This window comes from Fusarium mangiferae (genome assembly GCF_900044065.1).
Source record: "Fusarium mangiferae strain MRC7560 genome assembly, contig: FMAN_scaffold010, whole genome shotgun sequence".
In the NCBI taxonomy this organism is placed as follows: domain Eukaryota; kingdom Fungi; phylum Ascomycota; class Sordariomycetes; order Hypocreales; family Nectriaceae; genus Fusarium; species Fusarium mangiferae.
In genome coordinates this window covers 1,734,918-1,752,580 of record NW_024573930.1, presented here as the reverse complement: position 1 = coordinate 1,752,580, position 17,663 = coordinate 1,734,918, and the positions used below count along the sequence as shown (strand labels likewise).

Below are 17,663 nucleotides of genomic sequence, written 5' to 3'. Positions count from 1 at the left end.
TGAAGTTCTGCTTCTTGACTCTTTCGGCCGAATGCAAATACATGCAACGTCAGTGCAATCAAGTTGAATGTGAATGATCTCCAACAACTTCTATAGTAAGCTTCTAGAACGAAATGACGTCTTTTCCATTTGCGTTTGCGCCCGTCCCCACCAGTTCCAGGTTGTGGTCCACTTCGATATGTCCCTTGGACTCGTCCTAGCAACAGCCCCTTTTCGGTAGATTACGCTCTGGCTTAGTTCTATGCCAAGCGCATATCACGACATATTTCAATCTCCCCCTCAGGTGTCGTGGGTTTGTTCAAGGTCTAACCTCTGATCTCGGCGCCGATCATGTCACGAGCCTTGGTATCGCCGCTACGATGTGCCTAAGACAATCTATCGACTCCACCTCCACCATCCTCTTTGTTCATACCCCCTGGTCTTCGTCACACCCCAGGTTCCTTATAGGCAAGAGCCTCGAGTCAGCTTCCGAATATAGCGTGCCATCACATGAAGCACGAGTCTCTCTCTAGCCTTCTGTTGATGTTCACGCGTTGATCTGCAACACAACAGATCACTGGCCCCTCTTGTTACTCAAAATCGTATGATATTATGACTTGGGCAAGTCAACTTGTTCAACGCCGATACTACGTTACGGCCCCTCAGGGCGTCGGAGATGAGACTTAACTCTGCTCCATTGTCTTATCTCGGTTGCCAACCCTAAAGTCAGTATGGTACAACAAAGATTCAACACCTTTACCTTGTACCAGGATGCACGACATATGTTTCATGTGTTGGCCGCAAGTGCTGAATCCACAGGCGATTCAAAAGTTGTCAAGTACCTATGCAGGTAACTGCGCAGCAAAATCGATGTACAAGCCCAAGTGCCAGATTTCATCAACGTTGGATCGGTCTGAGATACCTGGTGTCCAAGAATGCTGCCCATGCAGCTCGTCTGAAAAAAGAGCGCCATGATCGACGAGATGATCAGGTTTTGACCGTTGAATCACCGAAAGTTTCAAGCCCGTGCGCCAGTATCAGAATGCAACTCCGAACATTCTATAACATTTGTCTACATATATTCAAGGATATCAACGAAACATGCAATGTAGCCAATGGCAACTCTTTACAGAGTTCCAACGGATGTTACTGTGATCAGCGCAACTACAACCCGCCACCATACCTTGCGGACTTCCAAATATCCAAGGATCCCAGCTATCAAGATATATCAAGGTTTCTCAGCAACTTGCTCCGTGGTGTCCTTGTCCGCGTCTTCGGTCGCCTGCTTCTTAATCTGCTTCGGGTCTTCTTCTCCGTCACTCTCAGCATCAACTCGCAGACCCTGGATGCCAGCTTGGACTTCATCAACGAGACTCTCAAGATACTCTAAATCCCTATATCTGTGTCAGCATATTTAGCACTTTAGCATCTGGTAATGTTGCCTGCTAACCGTCCAACAAGTGTGACCGTGTTATTTTTCTTGCCCCAGCGAGGATAACTCCCGACCTTGACACCTTTGGGCCCAACTTTGGCAGCCAAGGTTGTGAGGTAGTCGGCAACACCACTCTCGGGAAGAGGTGTAGAGAACAATACTCTATGCGTACCCTTCCCTTCAGGGTCACTGAGACGCGGCAGGATGTGAGGCTTCAGCCCATCGAGAAGTCTCTGAACTATTTCCGATTAGCAAATAGTAAGCGGCACTCAGGAAATGACTTACAAAGTCTAGGGATACCCGGCAGGATATGGATATTTCCGTTCACGACTGATACGGGAACCCAAAGATCATCATGAGGGAAAAGAGCCTGCTTCTTAAGGTCCCGAGATTCATCAATTGGCAACTCAGCCATGCGAAGCTTTGCCCTTCTTGCTGGCGAGTCGACATCCCAATCGAACTTGGGTTGATTGGGATGAACCTTTGACATCAGCTTCATCTTGTCAAAGGTTTCTTGGTGTAGTTTGAGAGGCAGGTTGAAGGCCTTGGCGATCGATTGGTAGGTAATGTCGTCGTGTCTAAGATGTTAGTATACCTTATGTCAAAATGAGGGTAGTGAATCCTCACGTAGGCCCAATCCCACCACTGATTCATATTAGCTAGTTATTCAATCCCCACGTAGCGTCGCCGAAGGACTTACCTAGTAACAACAAAGTCATAACGGTCACTCATTCTCTGAACAGCCTCAACAATTTCGCCTTCATCGTCCTCTATCACCTCGATGCGCTTGAGGTTCTATATCTATTTAGCATTCGCGTTCTTAGCTACCCAAGGTCAGACCTACAATCCCGAGGTTAAAGCACCATTTGGCAAAATAAGCAGAGTTGGTCTATCTCGATTAATACAATAACTTGCTCATACTTCAATCACTCACGTCAACTGTCTGCATTCATGATGTCAGTTACCCCCATTCTGTTACACAGACAGTAAGATGTATTCAGAGAACTATACCTTTCCGCCCAGAACTTCGTCACCGATGATCAAGCAGGCGGCTGTAGAAATGGTGCGCGAGTTGCGCTCATCTGCTGATATAGGAGCCATGGTTCTTCCTAGGGCGAATCGCCTGGTGTTGCCAACAACGGGAGCTGAAAGATGCCGGGTTACCTGAGAGATGCGTGAGAACATGGATGGTCAAAGGCAGATGCAATAAGAGAGCTTGAGGATCAGCTGATTAGGCAGATAGCAGGGTAAATATGCAAGTTCTCCCTTTATTGATCCAATGTTGTCTCGATTTCAACAGCCTGTAGATGACGTTAACTCGCTGCGCTAGACAACCTATGGCGGGACAATGTGGGGTCAAGTCAACGGTTACTTACTGTACATACCTACCCTTTGGCGGGGCATTGGGCTACACCAACTTTACTCGACTGATAACTGCTAAACAGAGTTGAGGTATCAGACACAGCTTTGAAACAGCTACAAAGAGGGCCTTACCTATTACCAAAGCCTAACCAAGCTCCAAAATGGTACATACACTCACACCTCTTCCTCTCCGTCTCCAGTTCGCCCGCTGACATCCTACGTTTAGGCGTCGGAATCGCGACTGTATACCTTCTCTGGAGAGTCAAAGGACCACCTCCGCAAGTTTAGGCTTACTACTTCTCGGGCCAAGGATCCCCAAGCTGTTATTTGTATGTGCGTCTCTTTGTGATAAGACTCGAGGGTCGTTGGTCTCCTTTCTCTTGCTAACCGTCCCTCCTGTAGACCTGATCGATAAGAACACTTACGAGATCCGACAAGACGAAGACAAGACCGTTTATACTTCCCTCGAAGAAATTGGAGATGACCTCCCCGATCATGCGCCTCGATTTATCCTCCTGAGCTACCCCCTCACCATGGTATGTATGACCGAGCAACTGTCAGGAATGCTTGACATTTGACACGATGCTGAGATGAGAATAGGGCGATGGGCGCTTGTCTGTGCCATACGTACTTATATTCTACCTCCCCGTTACCTGCAATGCCGAGATCAGAATGCTCTACGCAGGCGCCAAGGAGTTGATGCGCAACACGGCCGAGGTCGGACGAATTATTGATATCGAGTCGGCGGAAGATTTGGAGGAGATCCCTGACAAGCTTAAGTCAGAGTAATCAAGAATCACACAAAAGAAAGGCAACGTGGTGTGGAAGCGAAACCCGTATATCATGATCTACATAAAAACGTAACTTGAAGATACCTGCCTACTCATCCGGCAGCACATCCTGGGTGTTTAATCCCAACTGCATCGCAACATTCTTGACAACTCCTTGAAACGCAATGCAGGCGGGGCTATCTGGGAATGAGTCGAAGTAACTCTCTCCGTAATCACATGCCATCCTGATTCTAGGGTCCAAGGGCACTGATCCCAAGAAGGGAATGCCCATCTCTTCAGCCAGCGCACGTCCTCCTCCTGTGCTTGCTTTAAAGATCTGACTTTCGGTTGAACACTTGGGGCAGACGAAGCCGCTCATGTTCTCTGCAAGACCTAAAACCCTGATGCCGGCTTTCCGGCAGAAGTCGATCTCTTTTCTTACATCCAAAAGTGATACCTCCTGTGGTGTGGTGACCATGACAGCACCATCGATCCCACTCTCCTTCAGGAATGAGTTCACACTGAGATGCTCATCGCTTGTGCCTGGTGGTGTGTCGACAAGTAAAAAGTCAAGGTCACCCCATTCCACATCCTTGAGAAATTGCTTGATCAGACCGTTCTTCTTGGGTCCCCGCCAAATGACAGCGTCATCCCGGTTGGGCAGTAGAAATTGAATACTCATGACCGAGAGGTTGTCCATGACCCAGATGGGGGACCAACCTGTACCACTGACATGCACAGTCTCACCCTCCACGCCCATCATCTTGGGGATACTGGGTCCACAGATATCAGTGTCCATGATACCCACAGTGCTGTCTGGATTTGTCGCGAAGGCGTGTGCCAATAGAGATGTAAATGTACTCTTTCCGACACCGCCCTTTCCGCTCAGTACTAGGATTTTGTGTTTGACATTCTCCAGACGCGCCGAGATGATAGGGATATCAGGGTCCGGTCCCTTGGGCGCTGATGCGCAGATGGCCTGGTTTGGACACCCGGCGCATGCGTCCGTCTTACCGGCTTGCTCTGAATCGGGGCCAACACAGTTCTGAGGCTCTGGCGCAACTAGTTGTGGCTTCTGCTTGATCGGATTGGCGAGGACGTCGTCTACAGCCTCTGGGGCCTCAAGAGAAGGCGCCATTGTCTTTATGTGAAGTGAGGTGAAGCGAGGGAAAGTGAGTAGGGGTGGCGACTTGAGCTCGAAGCTTAATAATGCAGCAAATTTTAGGATTGTCCTGAACAGCGAGGAAAAGAGTGGTAAGAAAGAAAAAGAAGCGAGGGCTAACTCTCCCTGACTGGGATCTGGTATCTTTCTGGATTAACTTTTGAGAGAGTCCAAAGAATGTTGGTGAGGTTAAGATAATCGATGTGGTTGTTCCTAGGGTAAGTGCTAAGCGTCTATGTTGATTGGTTGCTTAGCAAGCGTCCGGAGATGTGAAGTATCGCCGCGGAATAACAGATGACAACCAATGAGTCAAGAAACATTGAAGTGATCAAAATCTAATGAATATATCGATATATTGAAGTTAGCTCTCAGGGGAAAGTTGCTGAAGGTGGGATCAATATACGAGTCTTCTAGATCTCCTCGATGTTTAAGACGGTTTATTCACTGTGAGGAATATTGGGTTAACACGGAGTAGGTCAGGGTGAGTCAAGTGTCTGAGAAATCAAAGGGAACTCGATAAGCTCGGACTGTAGGCTCCTCAATATGTCTGATAGATACAGAGGAAAAAATGGCCTTTCCAACAAATGCTTATCCAACGACTTACTACTAGAAGGTAGGTAGGTAAGCATTAACATCTTCGTACTATGTATAAATATCCTCAAAACCAAATACTTCAATTCATTCCCAGTGATATGGCTCAATGATAAGTAACTGTACTAATGTTTCATACTATCACTGTCAGTGATGTTGATATGAAAAGCCTCAGTGATCGCAGGTCACTCCGAAAACCGTTGCATCAACAATAAAAGACATCTTCAAAGTTTCCTGCCATTTCCATTGTACCCAACACGCTGAAAGCGCGCCGGTTATCGGACCGGCTAAAGGCGGTCGGTGATCTGCCCAAAACTCATGACAGGCACACCTAAAAAAAAGCCGATCAGTGGCGGGGTTATCTCATATTTATCTGAGATAAGATAAGCTCAGGACCCCGCGAAGATTTTATTCTGAGCTGATCTAGAACACCCTATGATACATCAAGATCTGTTTCACATCGATAATCCAAAATGTCTCCTTCTGCCGATACCCCAGAGACCCCCAACTCCGCCGATTCCACGGTTCTGAGCTTGAGAAAATCCCTCTGTTCCGAGGACACCCCTCTTCCCATCCGTTTTCGTGCTCTTTTCTCACTGAAGCACGTGGCGACCACCTCGGATGACGATACTACAAGGATTGCAGCCATCGAAGCCATCGCTGCCGGATTCACCTCACCTTCAGCCTTGCTCAAGCATGAGCTCGCATACTGTCTAGGACAGACAGGCAACCCCGCTGCTGTCAAGCCTCTCCGACAGGTTCTGGCTGATTTGAAGGAGGATCCAATGTGCCGCCATGAAGCTGCCGAAGCCCTTGGCGCCCTAGGCTGGGCCGACAACCTGGATATCCTCCGCGAGTACCGAGATCGTAAAGAAGAGGACATAAGCATTATCGAGACATGCGAGATCGCTATCGAGCGCATTGAATGGGAGAACTCAGAACAGCGACGAAAGGAAAAGTTGCGCCCTAGGTTTGTGCAAAGACTTATTAGGGTTGCCCCAGATTAACATTTGTCGACTAGTGATTTTGCCTCTATCGATCCTGCGCCCCCAATGCCCGAATCCGAACAGAAGGCCGAAGTCGAGGAGCTTGGCCACAAGCTCATGGATACAAATCTGCCTCTATTCCTTCGTTACCGCGCCATGTTTGCTCTCCGCGATCTGGCATCACCTCCCGACCTACCCACTGCTGTCCCCGCCGTTCTCGCTCTTGCTAAAGGATTGTCCGACTCGTCTGCACTCTTCCGACACGAGATCGCCTTTGTATTTGGCCAGCTTTCACACCCCGCTTCTATCCCAGCCCTGACTGAGGCATTGAGTAACGTCAACGAGGCTAGCATGGTTCGACATGAAGCGGCCGAGGCACTTGGCAGCCTGGGCGAGGAGGAAGGTGTCGAGGCTACCCTAAGAAAGTTCCTTCATGACAAGGAAAAGGTTGTTCGAGAGAGTTGCATTGTTGCGCTGGATATCGCTGAGTATGAGAAGGGTGGAGAGGCTGAGTATGCTTTGATTCCCGAGACCGCAGGAGTTTCTGTATGATTTATGAGTACGCTTGTGTTGTCGAGTATTGCGTCTAGTTGTTTTCATGCCACCTAAAAGTTAAATGTTAGATTAGTTGAAATAGATGGATTCGGGATTCTCACGAGTTGCCGCAATCGCAAAGGTAGATGACCGTTGATCCTTCGTCTGCACCGCGCAATTGAACGTTGGTATACTTGACCTCTTCACGACCGCACTTGGGGCATGTTTCGTGAACAGTGCTATCGGTTTGCAAATTGTGTTTCTCAACAGCCTGGACACTTGACTGGAGCTTCTGCCTCAAGAAAGAAGGGAAGTCGGAGGGCTTTGTTTGTGTAACGGTAACTTTGGAACCAGTATCTGCATAACCTGTTAGAGATCTTGCCAAATACAACACCAAGCGTACAAACCTCGATTCTCTGCGCCACAGCATTCGCAATGCAAAACATTTCGCTGAGTCCCTTTTGTTGCAGGCAACAGGTTACCGCAGTCGGTACAAAAGACGAGAGTTCCGATCGCAGCCATTGTGAGTTGTGAGTGACTTCTGCACAATTGGGGAATTTGGTCGACTACTTGCGCAAGCTGAACAAATTCAAAGACAAAAAATTGGCCCAGCCATCATAGGCTCAAATCGAAGGTTGCAAGGGTCTTCCGGAAAAACTGACGAGGCAAGAGTGGGCCATGACGGAATAGCCTCTGAGTGGTGGTGCGCTTTGCGCACAGACCAGTAGCTGTCTCGAAAACATCCAAGGAAAGTCCAAAGCTCGCGAGGCTGATCATGTTGGCTTCCTCAGGCTTTCCATGACCTCGTCGTTTACATTCACGCAAAGCGGGTAACAATGCTTAGCTGCATTTAATCCCGTTACTTTTTCAACCCAATCACCTTACCGCGACTCCGACTACTTGCTTCCTGAGAACATATTTCCTTTGAATACGCGCTCAGAGCGTGTCTTTTGATCCATACCTGACCCTATCCTGTCAATATCCGATGCGCTGGTATCCGCTTGCTCCTTCCTTTCGAACCAAGATATGCGATGAACCGCCTTCCCTCCTGCGACAATGAACAACACGCAGCAGCATGGGGCGGACCCAAATGGGCAGTTTGCTCAAGCGGGGGCTGAGGAGGGCATTATTGCTCGTCCGTTCACACTCCAAGAGGCGCTTCCCTATTCACCACAGACATCGACTATTCCTCTCATTTCTGGTCAGTTATCACCGCTTCTCGATATACTCCGCCTAACTCTCGTCAGATATCATCCCCGACCCCGTCCTAGGCTCAGGCTCCCCTGCGCTCCCTCTGACTGACCTATTTCAAACACACGACTTCGACTACCTAAATAAGGAAGCAGCGGGCCATAATCAGATGCCGCGCAACGTAAAGCAAGCGGTTGACCATGTCCTCCAAGAAATCAAACCAAGTCAACGAACACATTAGTATGATAACTGTGCCGTGCATACTAAGAGCCACAATCTGACTGTCGAGTAGCAAGTTTACCACAATTTCAGGAATGAAATCGACCCCCCCTACCAGCAAGAGCCTGATTGATGGTTTGTCGCCGCTCACAAGAACTGTCTTCGATAAGGTGGGAGGTTATTTTAAGACGACAAAGCCCGTGGCTTCTGATGCCAAGCAGGTCAACGGTCAAGCGCCTGTTCACCCGACCCCCAAGCAACGATCAGCTTCAATAAAGTCACCGAATCCTCCACAACCGTCCCACTTGCCGACGCATAACTCTAAAGCACACAAGTCGAACTCCGTTAGGATCGAGGTTGCGATACCATCTAAGAGACAATTTGATCCTTCAACTTATGTTGACGTGAGCGATGCGCCTCAGCAAGACTTTCCAGTTATTCCAGTCCAACATGAGCAACCGCAAATACAGCCGATGACACAGCCTCCAGTCACAGCAGCTCAGCTCCCCATCCAAGCTACCACCGAAAATAACCAGAATGGGGCATTTCGAATTGAGCTACCAGCTGCCAATATCAATCGAGAAGAGTACATCGAGGTCGAAGCTCGCCCGGAGGACCCCCATTACCTATCGGTTCGAAAAGAGAGCCAACAAGCCTATTCTCATAGTCCAGATCTGATTGGAGAGAGCCTCGATCAGCGTCAACGCAGCGAGGCAGCCCTCCATGCACTTGACAAGCTTGTACGCGTTGTGTTCAATTCGGTTGGGCGAATGCTTGGAGAAGGACCCGGACAAGACGAAATTGTTTCTGTGACACCAGACCAAGAGGTTGCTATGACCGCCTCTTCGCAACAGAAGATGCATGGTGCTATTCAGAAGACGATTGCTCTAAGATGTTTCGACCGTGTACCAGTAGAGCATCTGACTCAAATCATCAAACTGAGTGATGCCAGCTTGAAGCAAGTTGAGAATCTGGAGATCCGAGTCGACGAGACTTGGGGCGAAGATGCCGTTGATACATGGATACAGCAACTCTCAGATGTGGAGACAATGCTGAAGTCAGCTCGCACATGCCTGCGCATTCTCTCGGGCGGACGAGAAGACAAGCAATTGTATTCAGAATCTGTTATCCAGAGATGCGCTGATATCTTCAGAAAGGTCACCGAGGACATTGTCATGCCTCTCGTGGAACTTCGGCCATCTGGACCTGCATCGGTTGTATTCAAGTTGCTTTCGAAGAACAAGAAGCCTATCGCAGCTGTCTTCCTCTCTTGCCAGAAGTTGTTCGCCTTGCTAGCAGAACTTGTTACCAAGATCGAGCTCTCAGAGTCAGTGATCAACTCAATGGAATACACCGCCTCCCGACTCATTTTCATGGAGAATGCATACTTTGAGAAGGATTCTGTCTTGGGAGTTCAAAAGTTTGACGGGCTTCGGTCCGTGGCAATGGACATGCTCTCACAGATCTTCTTGATCAAACCTGAGCAACGCCAAGGCATCATCGACGACATTCTTACATCCCTGGAGAAGCTCCCTGTCGGCAAGCAAAGTGCTCGACAATTCAAGCTATCCGACGGGAAAAACATCCAGCCTGTGTCAGCTTTGATCATGAGGCTGGTTCAAGCTAGTTCCGGGCGAGTTGATAACAACAAAAATCGAACACGCAGCAAATTGATACGCAATGTCAACAATAACCCCAATCACGAGCAAGAAGGAAGTTCTGATGAGGATGATCGCGCACCACTTGCGAAGCAATTTGTTTCGTCGATTAAAAGTGAGGTACAGGGCGCGAAGCAACACGCTGTTGCTATCAAGGACCTTGAGATCTCTGTTGCTCCATTATCTGATGCGGCGCAGCGCAATGCATCTTATGTGATAAGCTTCATCGTCAAACGTGCCATCGGGTCGACCAAATCTGGAGATACCCCTTACCGAAATCTTCTTGATCTTTTCGTGGAAGATTTTACTACTTGTCTTGATTCGCCCGACTGGCCATCAGCTGAACTGTTGCTTCGCCTTCTGATGATCATGATGGTCCAGCTTTTCGAAGCACCCAAGACTGCTGCCCCAGCGAAAAACATGGCACTGGAACTATTGGGCGGACTGAGTGCTGCCATTTCCCGCCTCCGTTCTCGTGTTCAAAGTCTCACGAGTTCCTCCGATGGGACTGACGGTGACGAGTTGTCAGAATATCTTGTCGATGTCGCTAATCAAGCTCTGGAACACAAAACTCGCTTGGAACAGCTGGTAGCTTGGACTGGGCCCTATCGGGTCGTTTTAGAGCATGTGCAGAGTAAGAGTGACGAAGATCCACACCTCTCGAGTGCCATCTCGTTTCTCATTACGGGCTGGGCATCTCAGGTACATGTCGGCTACGACTCTTACACAGATGAAGATGATGAACGAGATGAGGAACTCGGACGTCTGGCTTATCGATTGAGGATGATGGTTGAGGATCGACGATGGCTTGCCAACGAATACACGTTCAAAATTAAGACTGTATCGACAAATCAAGCCAAACTTTCTTACTCGATCATCTTACTACGTTCACCACTATGTGAAGCTTTCAGCAAGATTCTGAACATTCTTCTTGGCTCTATGGCTAGTGACCAAGCTACGGTCCGAAGCCGCAGTCTCAAGAGCGTGAACCAAGTGCTCGAGACTGATCCCTCAATCTTGGATGCCGACAATACTGTGATTGACCTGATTCTGGAATGTGCTGGCGATTCATCAATCCAAGTGCGAGACTCAGCTCTGGGACTGCTTGGTAATTGCATGATGATGCGGCCACGTCTTGAGACGTCCTTGACTCCCATGATTGTCAATCGATTCCATGATAATGGTCTCGGTGTACGCAAACGTGCAATGAAGCTTACTCGCGATATCTACCTTCGCAATCCAAGCAAGACACTGCGCAGCATGATAGCGAGCGGGTTGTTGCGTCGAGTACAGGATCCAGATGAAGGTGTCCGCGATCTAGCCCGCCAGATGATAGAGGAGGTTTGGTTTGCGCCCTTTTACCAAGACGACGGAACCGCAGTTTACCAAACTTCACTCAACGAGCACGTATCGCTTGTCATCCAAACTGTCAAGTCTGGTACGGTTACTGAAATGCTTGACAAGGTGTTCCGGACCATCCTGAAACCAAAGGATAAGTCTCTAGGTGGACCTTTCACAGTCTGCACCAAACTCGTTGCCAACATGTTTGGTTTAATCGATAACCTCGATCCGGATGATCCTTCAACTCCGTCTGGGCGCGACGCGCTGCAGGTGCTCACGATATTTGCCAATGCTGATCCCAAACTGTTCAATTTCGAACAAATACGCCTTCTAAAACCACATCTGGCGCACTTCTCTACGCCAGAGGAGCTAGCTGCTTTTCGGCATGTGACAATCATCTATCGCCGAGTGTTGCCCACTCTTTCCAGTGTCCACACCGAGTTTCTCTCTGAAGTACGCACTTACTTACTTAAAGCTATTACAAGAGTCAACCAACGAAACCCTCTCGACGATTTGGTTGCTTGTACTCAGGTTGTTTGTGGGTTACTCAATAATTACACGCCTCTGGTTTCCGCTCTACATTCCAGTATTCAGAAACTTGTTCAAATCCAGGCCAGGCCTATCGACCAGACGGCCACCACTCTTACCTACGGATACAGCTTATTAATTGGCATGATTGCAAAACATTGCAAGCTCGACGAATGGACTGCTTGGTTCAAATCGAAGTTGCCCGCCTGGAAAGGAGAAACCGTTCCTATGCTCGCCATTGAGAAGCTGATACCGCTTGCTGCGCCTTCTAAACCACTCGAGATTCGCAAGTCAGCACTTGACGCCCTTGGATTGATTTGCCAAGCATGGCCTCGCAACTATGTTGTTCCTAAATTGTACACCTTGTTTGACCAGGTTTTCAAAGAGCAGATACCTGGTCTTGAGGTTCTCATCTTGAGATCAATCAGAGAGTTTCTTCTCATGGAAGAAAAGCGATCTGAAACAGCCGCCGAAACACCAGCTACAGGCAAGAAGAGGGAGCTGGCAGTTATGGGAGGGACAAGTTTTGACGATGTGGCCAGCGCCACCTCACAGAGGTTCTTGAAGCACGTTTCTCGAATCGCAGTTGCAAGCCAGGGCGACCATGCTTTCCTCGCCACGGAAGTTCTCGGCAGCATTAACCGACAAGGCTTGACACACCCCAAGGAGACCTGTGTCACCTTGATGACTCTCGAGACATCGACAAACCGCAGAATTGCAGAACTGGCTTTCTCCGAACATCGATATTCGCATGAAAAGCATGAAACTGTTCTGGAACGAGAATATGCCAAAGCAGTGCAATCGGCCTTTGCCTATCAACGCGATGTAGTAGAGGACACGCGCGGTGCCACAACTAACCCTTTCCAGTCCAAGTTACACTTCTTGATGGAAGTGCTGAAGATTAGCAAAATGAAGAATCGTCAGCGCTTTTTAGATAAGCTCTGTGGCCAGTTAGACTTTGATCTTGTCAAACTCGATATAAGCGAGGAAGTCCCATCCCACATGGCCTTTGCACGATTCATCACCGAGAACCTGGCCTTCTTCGAATATCAGACCGTTGGAGAGTTGCAAACTACCGTCAATGCGATCGAAAAAATCGTGACGAGCACGGGCGCCCCAGTCGCTCAGGCCATCGAGTCAGAAGTTTTTAATGTCCGCGTGGATGCCCTGCAATTATCGGCGTCTGACACCCCAGCGAGTATCCCCGGAACTCAGAACGAGTCAATGGCTCTAGCAGCACCCGTCGATGGACAGCCCCCGGCAGCCCTTGCGATTGCAGCCAACGTTGAGCCTAGCCGTCTTCGTCAGCTCACAACGGCATCCATCATTTTGCTCGCAATGTGGGAGACGCGAACGTACCTGCGCCGACTTTACGGCATGGGAACTAGCCGACACGATAGTAAGGCCAAAGCACTGGCCAAAGATCTCAACAAGACACCAGTCAAGGTCCAAGGAGTTCACGGAGATAAGGTCTGGGACGAAATTGAGTCTCATATGGCTGGCCTTCAGGATCAAGAGCGAATGATCAGGAAGTGTACTGACCTGGTTGAACTCCTCAACGTTGACAAGGAGTTTAAGGTCGCCGATGACGGCGAGCAGATGGACTTAGGGCCATCGACTCCAAGTGCAGACGAGGATGAAGAAGGCGAAGCTGCTGCGGATAGGGGACGCAAGCGAAAGGGAGGACATACGCCCGGTGGTCGCAAGAAACGGGCGCGTTCTGACTCCCAGCCACGAAAAAGGGGTCGCCCTCGAAAAAACCCATTACCTGAGCCGGAGATGGATGTAGATCTTGGAGATGGAGACTGGATTTGAGCAGACATGGGCTATGAAGTGATTTGGACTGTTTTCAAGCAAGTAACGAAAGTGACAGGGACAGGCGTTTGTCTGCCCGCGAGGGCGCATCGAAGAAAGCGTTTAGTGGGAAAATGGCTTTAGCCGATGGGGCATACATACATTGGTCTTCAGAAGTGAAAAGGCAGCCAAGAGAAGAGGAACGGCGTTTTGGAGCATTGTGGCTTTGCAATTTGATGATACCTGAGCTATAGCCATGAGGCCATATAGCTCATCTTTTGGTCGGACGGGCAAGAGATCAAGCGCAGCATACAATGCATATCAGCGAAGCTGGCGCATTTAGGACCATTTAAATACAGAGACAACATTATGATAGCCACTGGATCCAATCCCCTTGTGATGACTGGCATAAAAAATGACTATACATAAATTGAGCAAACTTGGAAACAGTAGTAAAGCTCACTATACTGTGAATGATTACTATACTATGGAAGAAAGGAAAGAAGCCCCAACCTCGATTTGGGATTGACGACGGCTTCCAGAAATGGGTCTGTTTTATCGTATAATTTTGGAGTTAATAATAAAGTTGTACGACGATGCGAAAAGTGCAAGTCTAAAACAAGCAAGGCTGGATATAAGGCGGAAATGAATATGCCATGCGAGTGCCAAGAAACAAGGCAATTGGATAAAGACATGCATAGATGACATAATTTTGATTGCTTGTCGCTGTAGTCAGATCGCCAAGGCATAAGCAGATCGGCTCGGCATCGTTAGCCGGCTTGGCAAGGTCTAATCCCTGCGAGCATTAACGACCAGTTTTCGCGTCGTTGATGACGACCCGCAAGAAGAAGACTCTGGTGTCTGGTCATTTTAAGTTAGACTGCAAGTCGTTTACTACCTGACCTAGCTGATGAGCCACGGACACAGCCTGCCAATGGGCTGTTGCTCAGTGAAGTGGTCAGCTGCACAACCCTGAATCGTGTACTGTAACTCGCTGGCTCACACCGTCAGGCCATGGACACGAATACAGCCACTCAGTCATGTTAGCTGGCGTTGTGGCTGCCAGTGATGCCAGTGGAACCAGAATCAAGCTTATTGGAGGAGTTGGGGAGCTCCAGAACAGGAGGAGGCCTCTTGTTCCCTGTCGCAGCGAGACCTTTCTTCACAGAGCTTGTTTTTTTGCCAGTCGTGAGGTCCCCTTGACGTGTCGTGCCGCTCATAATAACCGGCCAGCATAGAACCCATTCCAGGGAAATAAAGGGGGAAGACAAAAGCTGGTGACCTCACTCGCTAGGTACCTAACGTTGAGCAAGACCTGAAAGCAATCAACAAAACAAAACAAAACCTAGACCGAGCCCACCTCCCTCGATTGAACTTGGTCCCTGTTTTTCTCGAAACCTTGGCATCCCCATCTTTTGTCTCTTTTTCTCTATTTTATACTTTGCAGTGCCGTGCCGCGCCGCGAGTGATACGCAACGCAGCCCAACTTACGGTACATACGGAACATTCGCATCAGTTGACCCACGTAAGAACTTGGACCCCAGTTCTTGGCGATGTCTTCCTGTAAGGTCCCCTTTCAGTTTCTTCACTTTTTTCTTCGTATCCATAGTGTCAATCATTTGCTTCTCTACCACATGCCCTAGAATTCCTGCCGCTGTCTGCTATCTGCCACTTATATTGGTTACTGACACACACACCACCACCACAGTCAACCACTTCAATATCAAGCGTCAAGCGCATACTCTCAGTCGTACCAGCACCGATCAGTCTTGGAATCCCTTTCGTCACGTCGAGTGGAAACGTCAGACACGCGCTCTTTCTGACGCCGGCCGCCTGGAGCAACAAAACACACAAGAGGAGACATCTGGCCAGACCTTGGCACACGCTGTCACCGAACCTGGTCGAAGCGGACGAGCCAGAGAGTGGTCAACAGAAGAGACGATGACAGATATGAGGAGAAGCAAAGAAGGCGACTATGACCGAGAGAAGACGATTGGGGGCTCACCAATTGAGGGGAACGAGGATATCCCTGTCTCACAGCGCTCGCTCGTCAGCGACGAAAATCAATTGCGGAACAGAAAACGCGAGGATATCCCAGCTGCAGCAGACAACAATATCGATCTCGAAAAGCGAAAACTCAAGAAACGAGAGTCTACAAAAATATTCCGCAAGGTCGAACCCAAGGAGCCATTTACCGTCCGGAACCAACTTCAGAGAACCTTTCTCAACTCATATATCAATATCCTTCTCATTGCCGCCCCAGTCGGTATCGCTCTCAATTACATCCATAGCGTTAACCGAATCGCCGTCTTCGTGGTTAATTTCATCGCAATTATACCCTTGGCCGCTATTCTCAGTTTCGCTACAGAGGAGATCGCTCTGCGAACGGGCGAGGTCTTGGGTGGTCTGATCAACGCCACCTTTGGAAACGCCGTTGAACTCATTGTGGCTATCCTGGCTCTTGTCGATGGAAAAGTAATCATCGTTCAGACGTCGCTGGTGGGCTCAATTCTAAGTAACCTTCTACTGGTCCTGGGCTTCTGTTTCTTCTTCGGTGGCTTGCGACGCGAGAGTCAATATTTTAACGAGACTGTCGCCCAAACAGCCGCTAGGTAAGTGCCGCTACATACTGGTTGGACAATTCCTAATTGACTTCACGCAGCATGCTCGCTCTCGCCGTCGCCTCAGTCATCGTGCCAACTGTTTTCGATCAAGCAAAGGATACACCGCCCGCTAATGTAGCCCGACTCTCAAGAGGCACAGCAGTGATCCTTCTCATCGTTTATGCCGCCTATCTCCTCTTCCAGCTCAAGACTCACCAGAGCACATTCGCCAAGGAAGGCCAGAAGGTTGCCGCAAAGCCTTGGTCCCGTGGAAGTGCCGGAGCTGGCGATATCCGACAAGGTATCATGGTTCCTGGTGCTCTTGTTGGCGGTGGCATGACAGGACGCGAAGAGAATGAGCGTTTGTCCGATATGCTTATGAACCCTCACAGACTTCCAAAGGCCGAAGACGATGACGATGAGGAGGAAGAGCCTCAGTTACACTTCTGGGTGGCCATCGCCACGTTGACAATCGCCACCGTCCTGATCGCTCTCTGTGCCGAATTCATGGTTGATTCCATCGATGCTGTCACCAAGACTGGAGGTGTATCGGAAGAGTTCGTAGGACTGATCCTGCTGCCTATCGTGGGTAACGCAGCCGAGCACGCCACAGCTGTGACCGTCGCAATCAAGGATAAAATGGATCTGGCCATCGGTGTGGCCGTTGGAAGTTCTATGCAGGTTGCTCTCTTTTTGATTCCCTTGTTGGTTATTATCGGCTGGGGAATGGGCAACGATGCCATGAACTTGAGTTTCGACTTATTCCAAGTTGCAACTATGTTCGTGGCTGTTTTGCTCGTCAACTACTTGATCGCAGACGGTAAAAGTCACTGGCTGGAGGGTTGGCTTCTCATCTGTCTTTATTCCATCATCGCAGTTTGCTCATGGTGTAAGTTTGGCGCCCCATCATGCTTCTTTACTGTGTTTACTGACCACGCAATAGGGTACCCAACACACTCAGACGAGTAGTCATTCTTTTTTTCTCCAAATCTGTACATTTTTTGGGGGGGTTTCTCTCTTTGTTTATACTTCCATCTTGGGTTATATGTGGTTACCCGTTCCCGGCCCCAACGATTCTGCATATCGTCCTGCAGTATTTCTCCACCAAGTAGGTATTTGGATAAGGTCTATTCAAACCTCACAGTACATAGCGATTTTTGTGGGATGGGTGGTGGTGCAAAGGCAAAGAAACAAGCGCGAAAAGCGACAGGCGTCGGAGGTGTGGTTTGCAATTCAGTTTGGACATCGTTGGTTAAAGCGTGATTTACAAAGAGTTTTTAATGCTATTTAGATTTCTGGTAAATGAGAAAAACAAGATGAGCCACATCAAATTCATGTGGTGAGTCGTATCTCAATTATTAGGGGAGACATTGTATGCTGGAGCTAAGGTAAACATTGACCTTGCATCCCCAAGGTTTCTATACAAACCGTGCGCGGAAGACTTGCTCGATACAAGATTAAGAGGTTCTTGGTGTTGGTACGCTTCGGTATTGTTCAGATTGCGATAATCATC

At 48.9% G+C, this 17,663-nt stretch overlaps 7 protein-coding genes across 7 annotated transcripts; 4 read left to right on the top strand and 3 right to left on the bottom strand.

Moving 5' to 3' along the window:
* Window positions 1-1,207: 1,207 nt before the first annotated feature.
* On the bottom strand, window positions 1,208-2,512 carry FMAN_02667 (putative 3^-phosphoadenosine 5^-phosphosulfate sulfotransferase (PAPS reductase)/FAD synthetase and related enzymes; the record flags this gene model as incomplete). The annotated part of the gene is made up of 8 exons (XM_041820257.1): window positions 1,208-1,373; window positions 1,430-1,649; window positions 1,697-1,989; window positions 2,039-2,056; window positions 2,112-2,206; window positions 2,256-2,300; window positions 2,346-2,354; window positions 2,423-2,512. 8 exons carry the CDS (start codon window positions 2,510-2,512, stop codon window positions 1,208-1,210), a joined length of 936 nt encoding a protein of 311 aa, XP_041686155.1.
* A 422-nt stretch (window positions 2,513-2,934) lies between these two features.
* Window positions 2,935-3,562, top strand: FMAN_02666 (uncharacterized protein; the record flags this gene model as incomplete). Its single annotated transcript, XM_041820255.1, has 4 exons — window positions 2,935-2,937; window positions 3,000-3,102; window positions 3,176-3,309; window positions 3,374-3,562. 4 exons carry the CDS (start codon window positions 2,935-2,937, stop codon window positions 3,560-3,562), a joined length of 429 nt encoding a protein of 142 aa, XP_041686154.1.
* Window positions 3,563-3,652: 90 nt separating this feature from the next.
* FMAN_02665 (putative nucleotide-binding protein NBP35) lies at window positions 3,653-4,681 on the bottom strand (the record flags this gene model as incomplete). Its single annotated transcript, XM_041820254.1, has 1 exon — window positions 3,653-4,681. One exon carries the CDS (start codon window positions 4,679-4,681, stop codon window positions 3,653-3,655), a length of 1,029 nt encoding a protein of 342 aa, XP_041686153.1.
* Window positions 4,682-5,769: 1,088 nt separating this feature from the next.
* Window positions 5,770-6,834, top strand: FMAN_02664 (Deoxyhypusine hydroxylase; the record flags this gene model as incomplete). Its single annotated transcript, XM_041820253.1, has 2 exons — window positions 5,770-6,266; window positions 6,318-6,834. 2 exons carry the CDS (start codon window positions 5,770-5,772, stop codon window positions 6,832-6,834), a joined length of 1,014 nt encoding a protein of 337 aa, XP_041686152.1.
* A 34-nt stretch (window positions 6,835-6,868) lies between these two features.
* FMAN_02663 (uncharacterized protein) lies at window positions 6,869-7,338 on the bottom strand (the record flags this gene model as incomplete). The annotated part of the gene is made up of 3 exons (XM_041820252.1): window positions 6,869-6,887; window positions 6,939-7,173; window positions 7,224-7,338. The coding sequence occupies 3 exons, from the start codon at window positions 7,336-7,338 to the stop codon at window positions 6,869-6,871; spliced, it is 369 nt and encodes a 122-aa protein (XP_041686151.1).
* A 534-nt stretch (window positions 7,339-7,872) lies between these two features.
* On the top strand, window positions 7,873-13,568 carry FMAN_02662 (uncharacterized protein; the record flags this gene model as incomplete). Its single annotated transcript, XM_041820251.1, has 3 exons — window positions 7,873-8,017; window positions 8,064-8,247; window positions 8,300-13,568. 3 exons carry the CDS (start codon window positions 7,873-7,875, stop codon window positions 13,566-13,568), a joined length of 5,598 nt encoding a protein of 1,865 aa, XP_041686150.1.
* Window positions 13,569-15,100: 1,532 nt separating this feature from the next.
* Window positions 15,101-17,119, top strand: FMAN_02661 (putative Ca2+-transport (H+/Ca2+ exchange) protein; the record flags this gene model as incomplete). Its single annotated transcript, XM_041820250.1, has 4 exons — window positions 15,101-15,110; window positions 15,256-16,159; window positions 16,210-17,039; window positions 17,094-17,119. The coding sequence occupies 4 exons, from the start codon at window positions 15,101-15,103 to the stop codon at window positions 17,117-17,119; spliced, it is 1,770 nt and encodes a 589-aa protein (XP_041686149.1).
* Window positions 17,120-17,663: the final 544 nt, after the last annotated feature.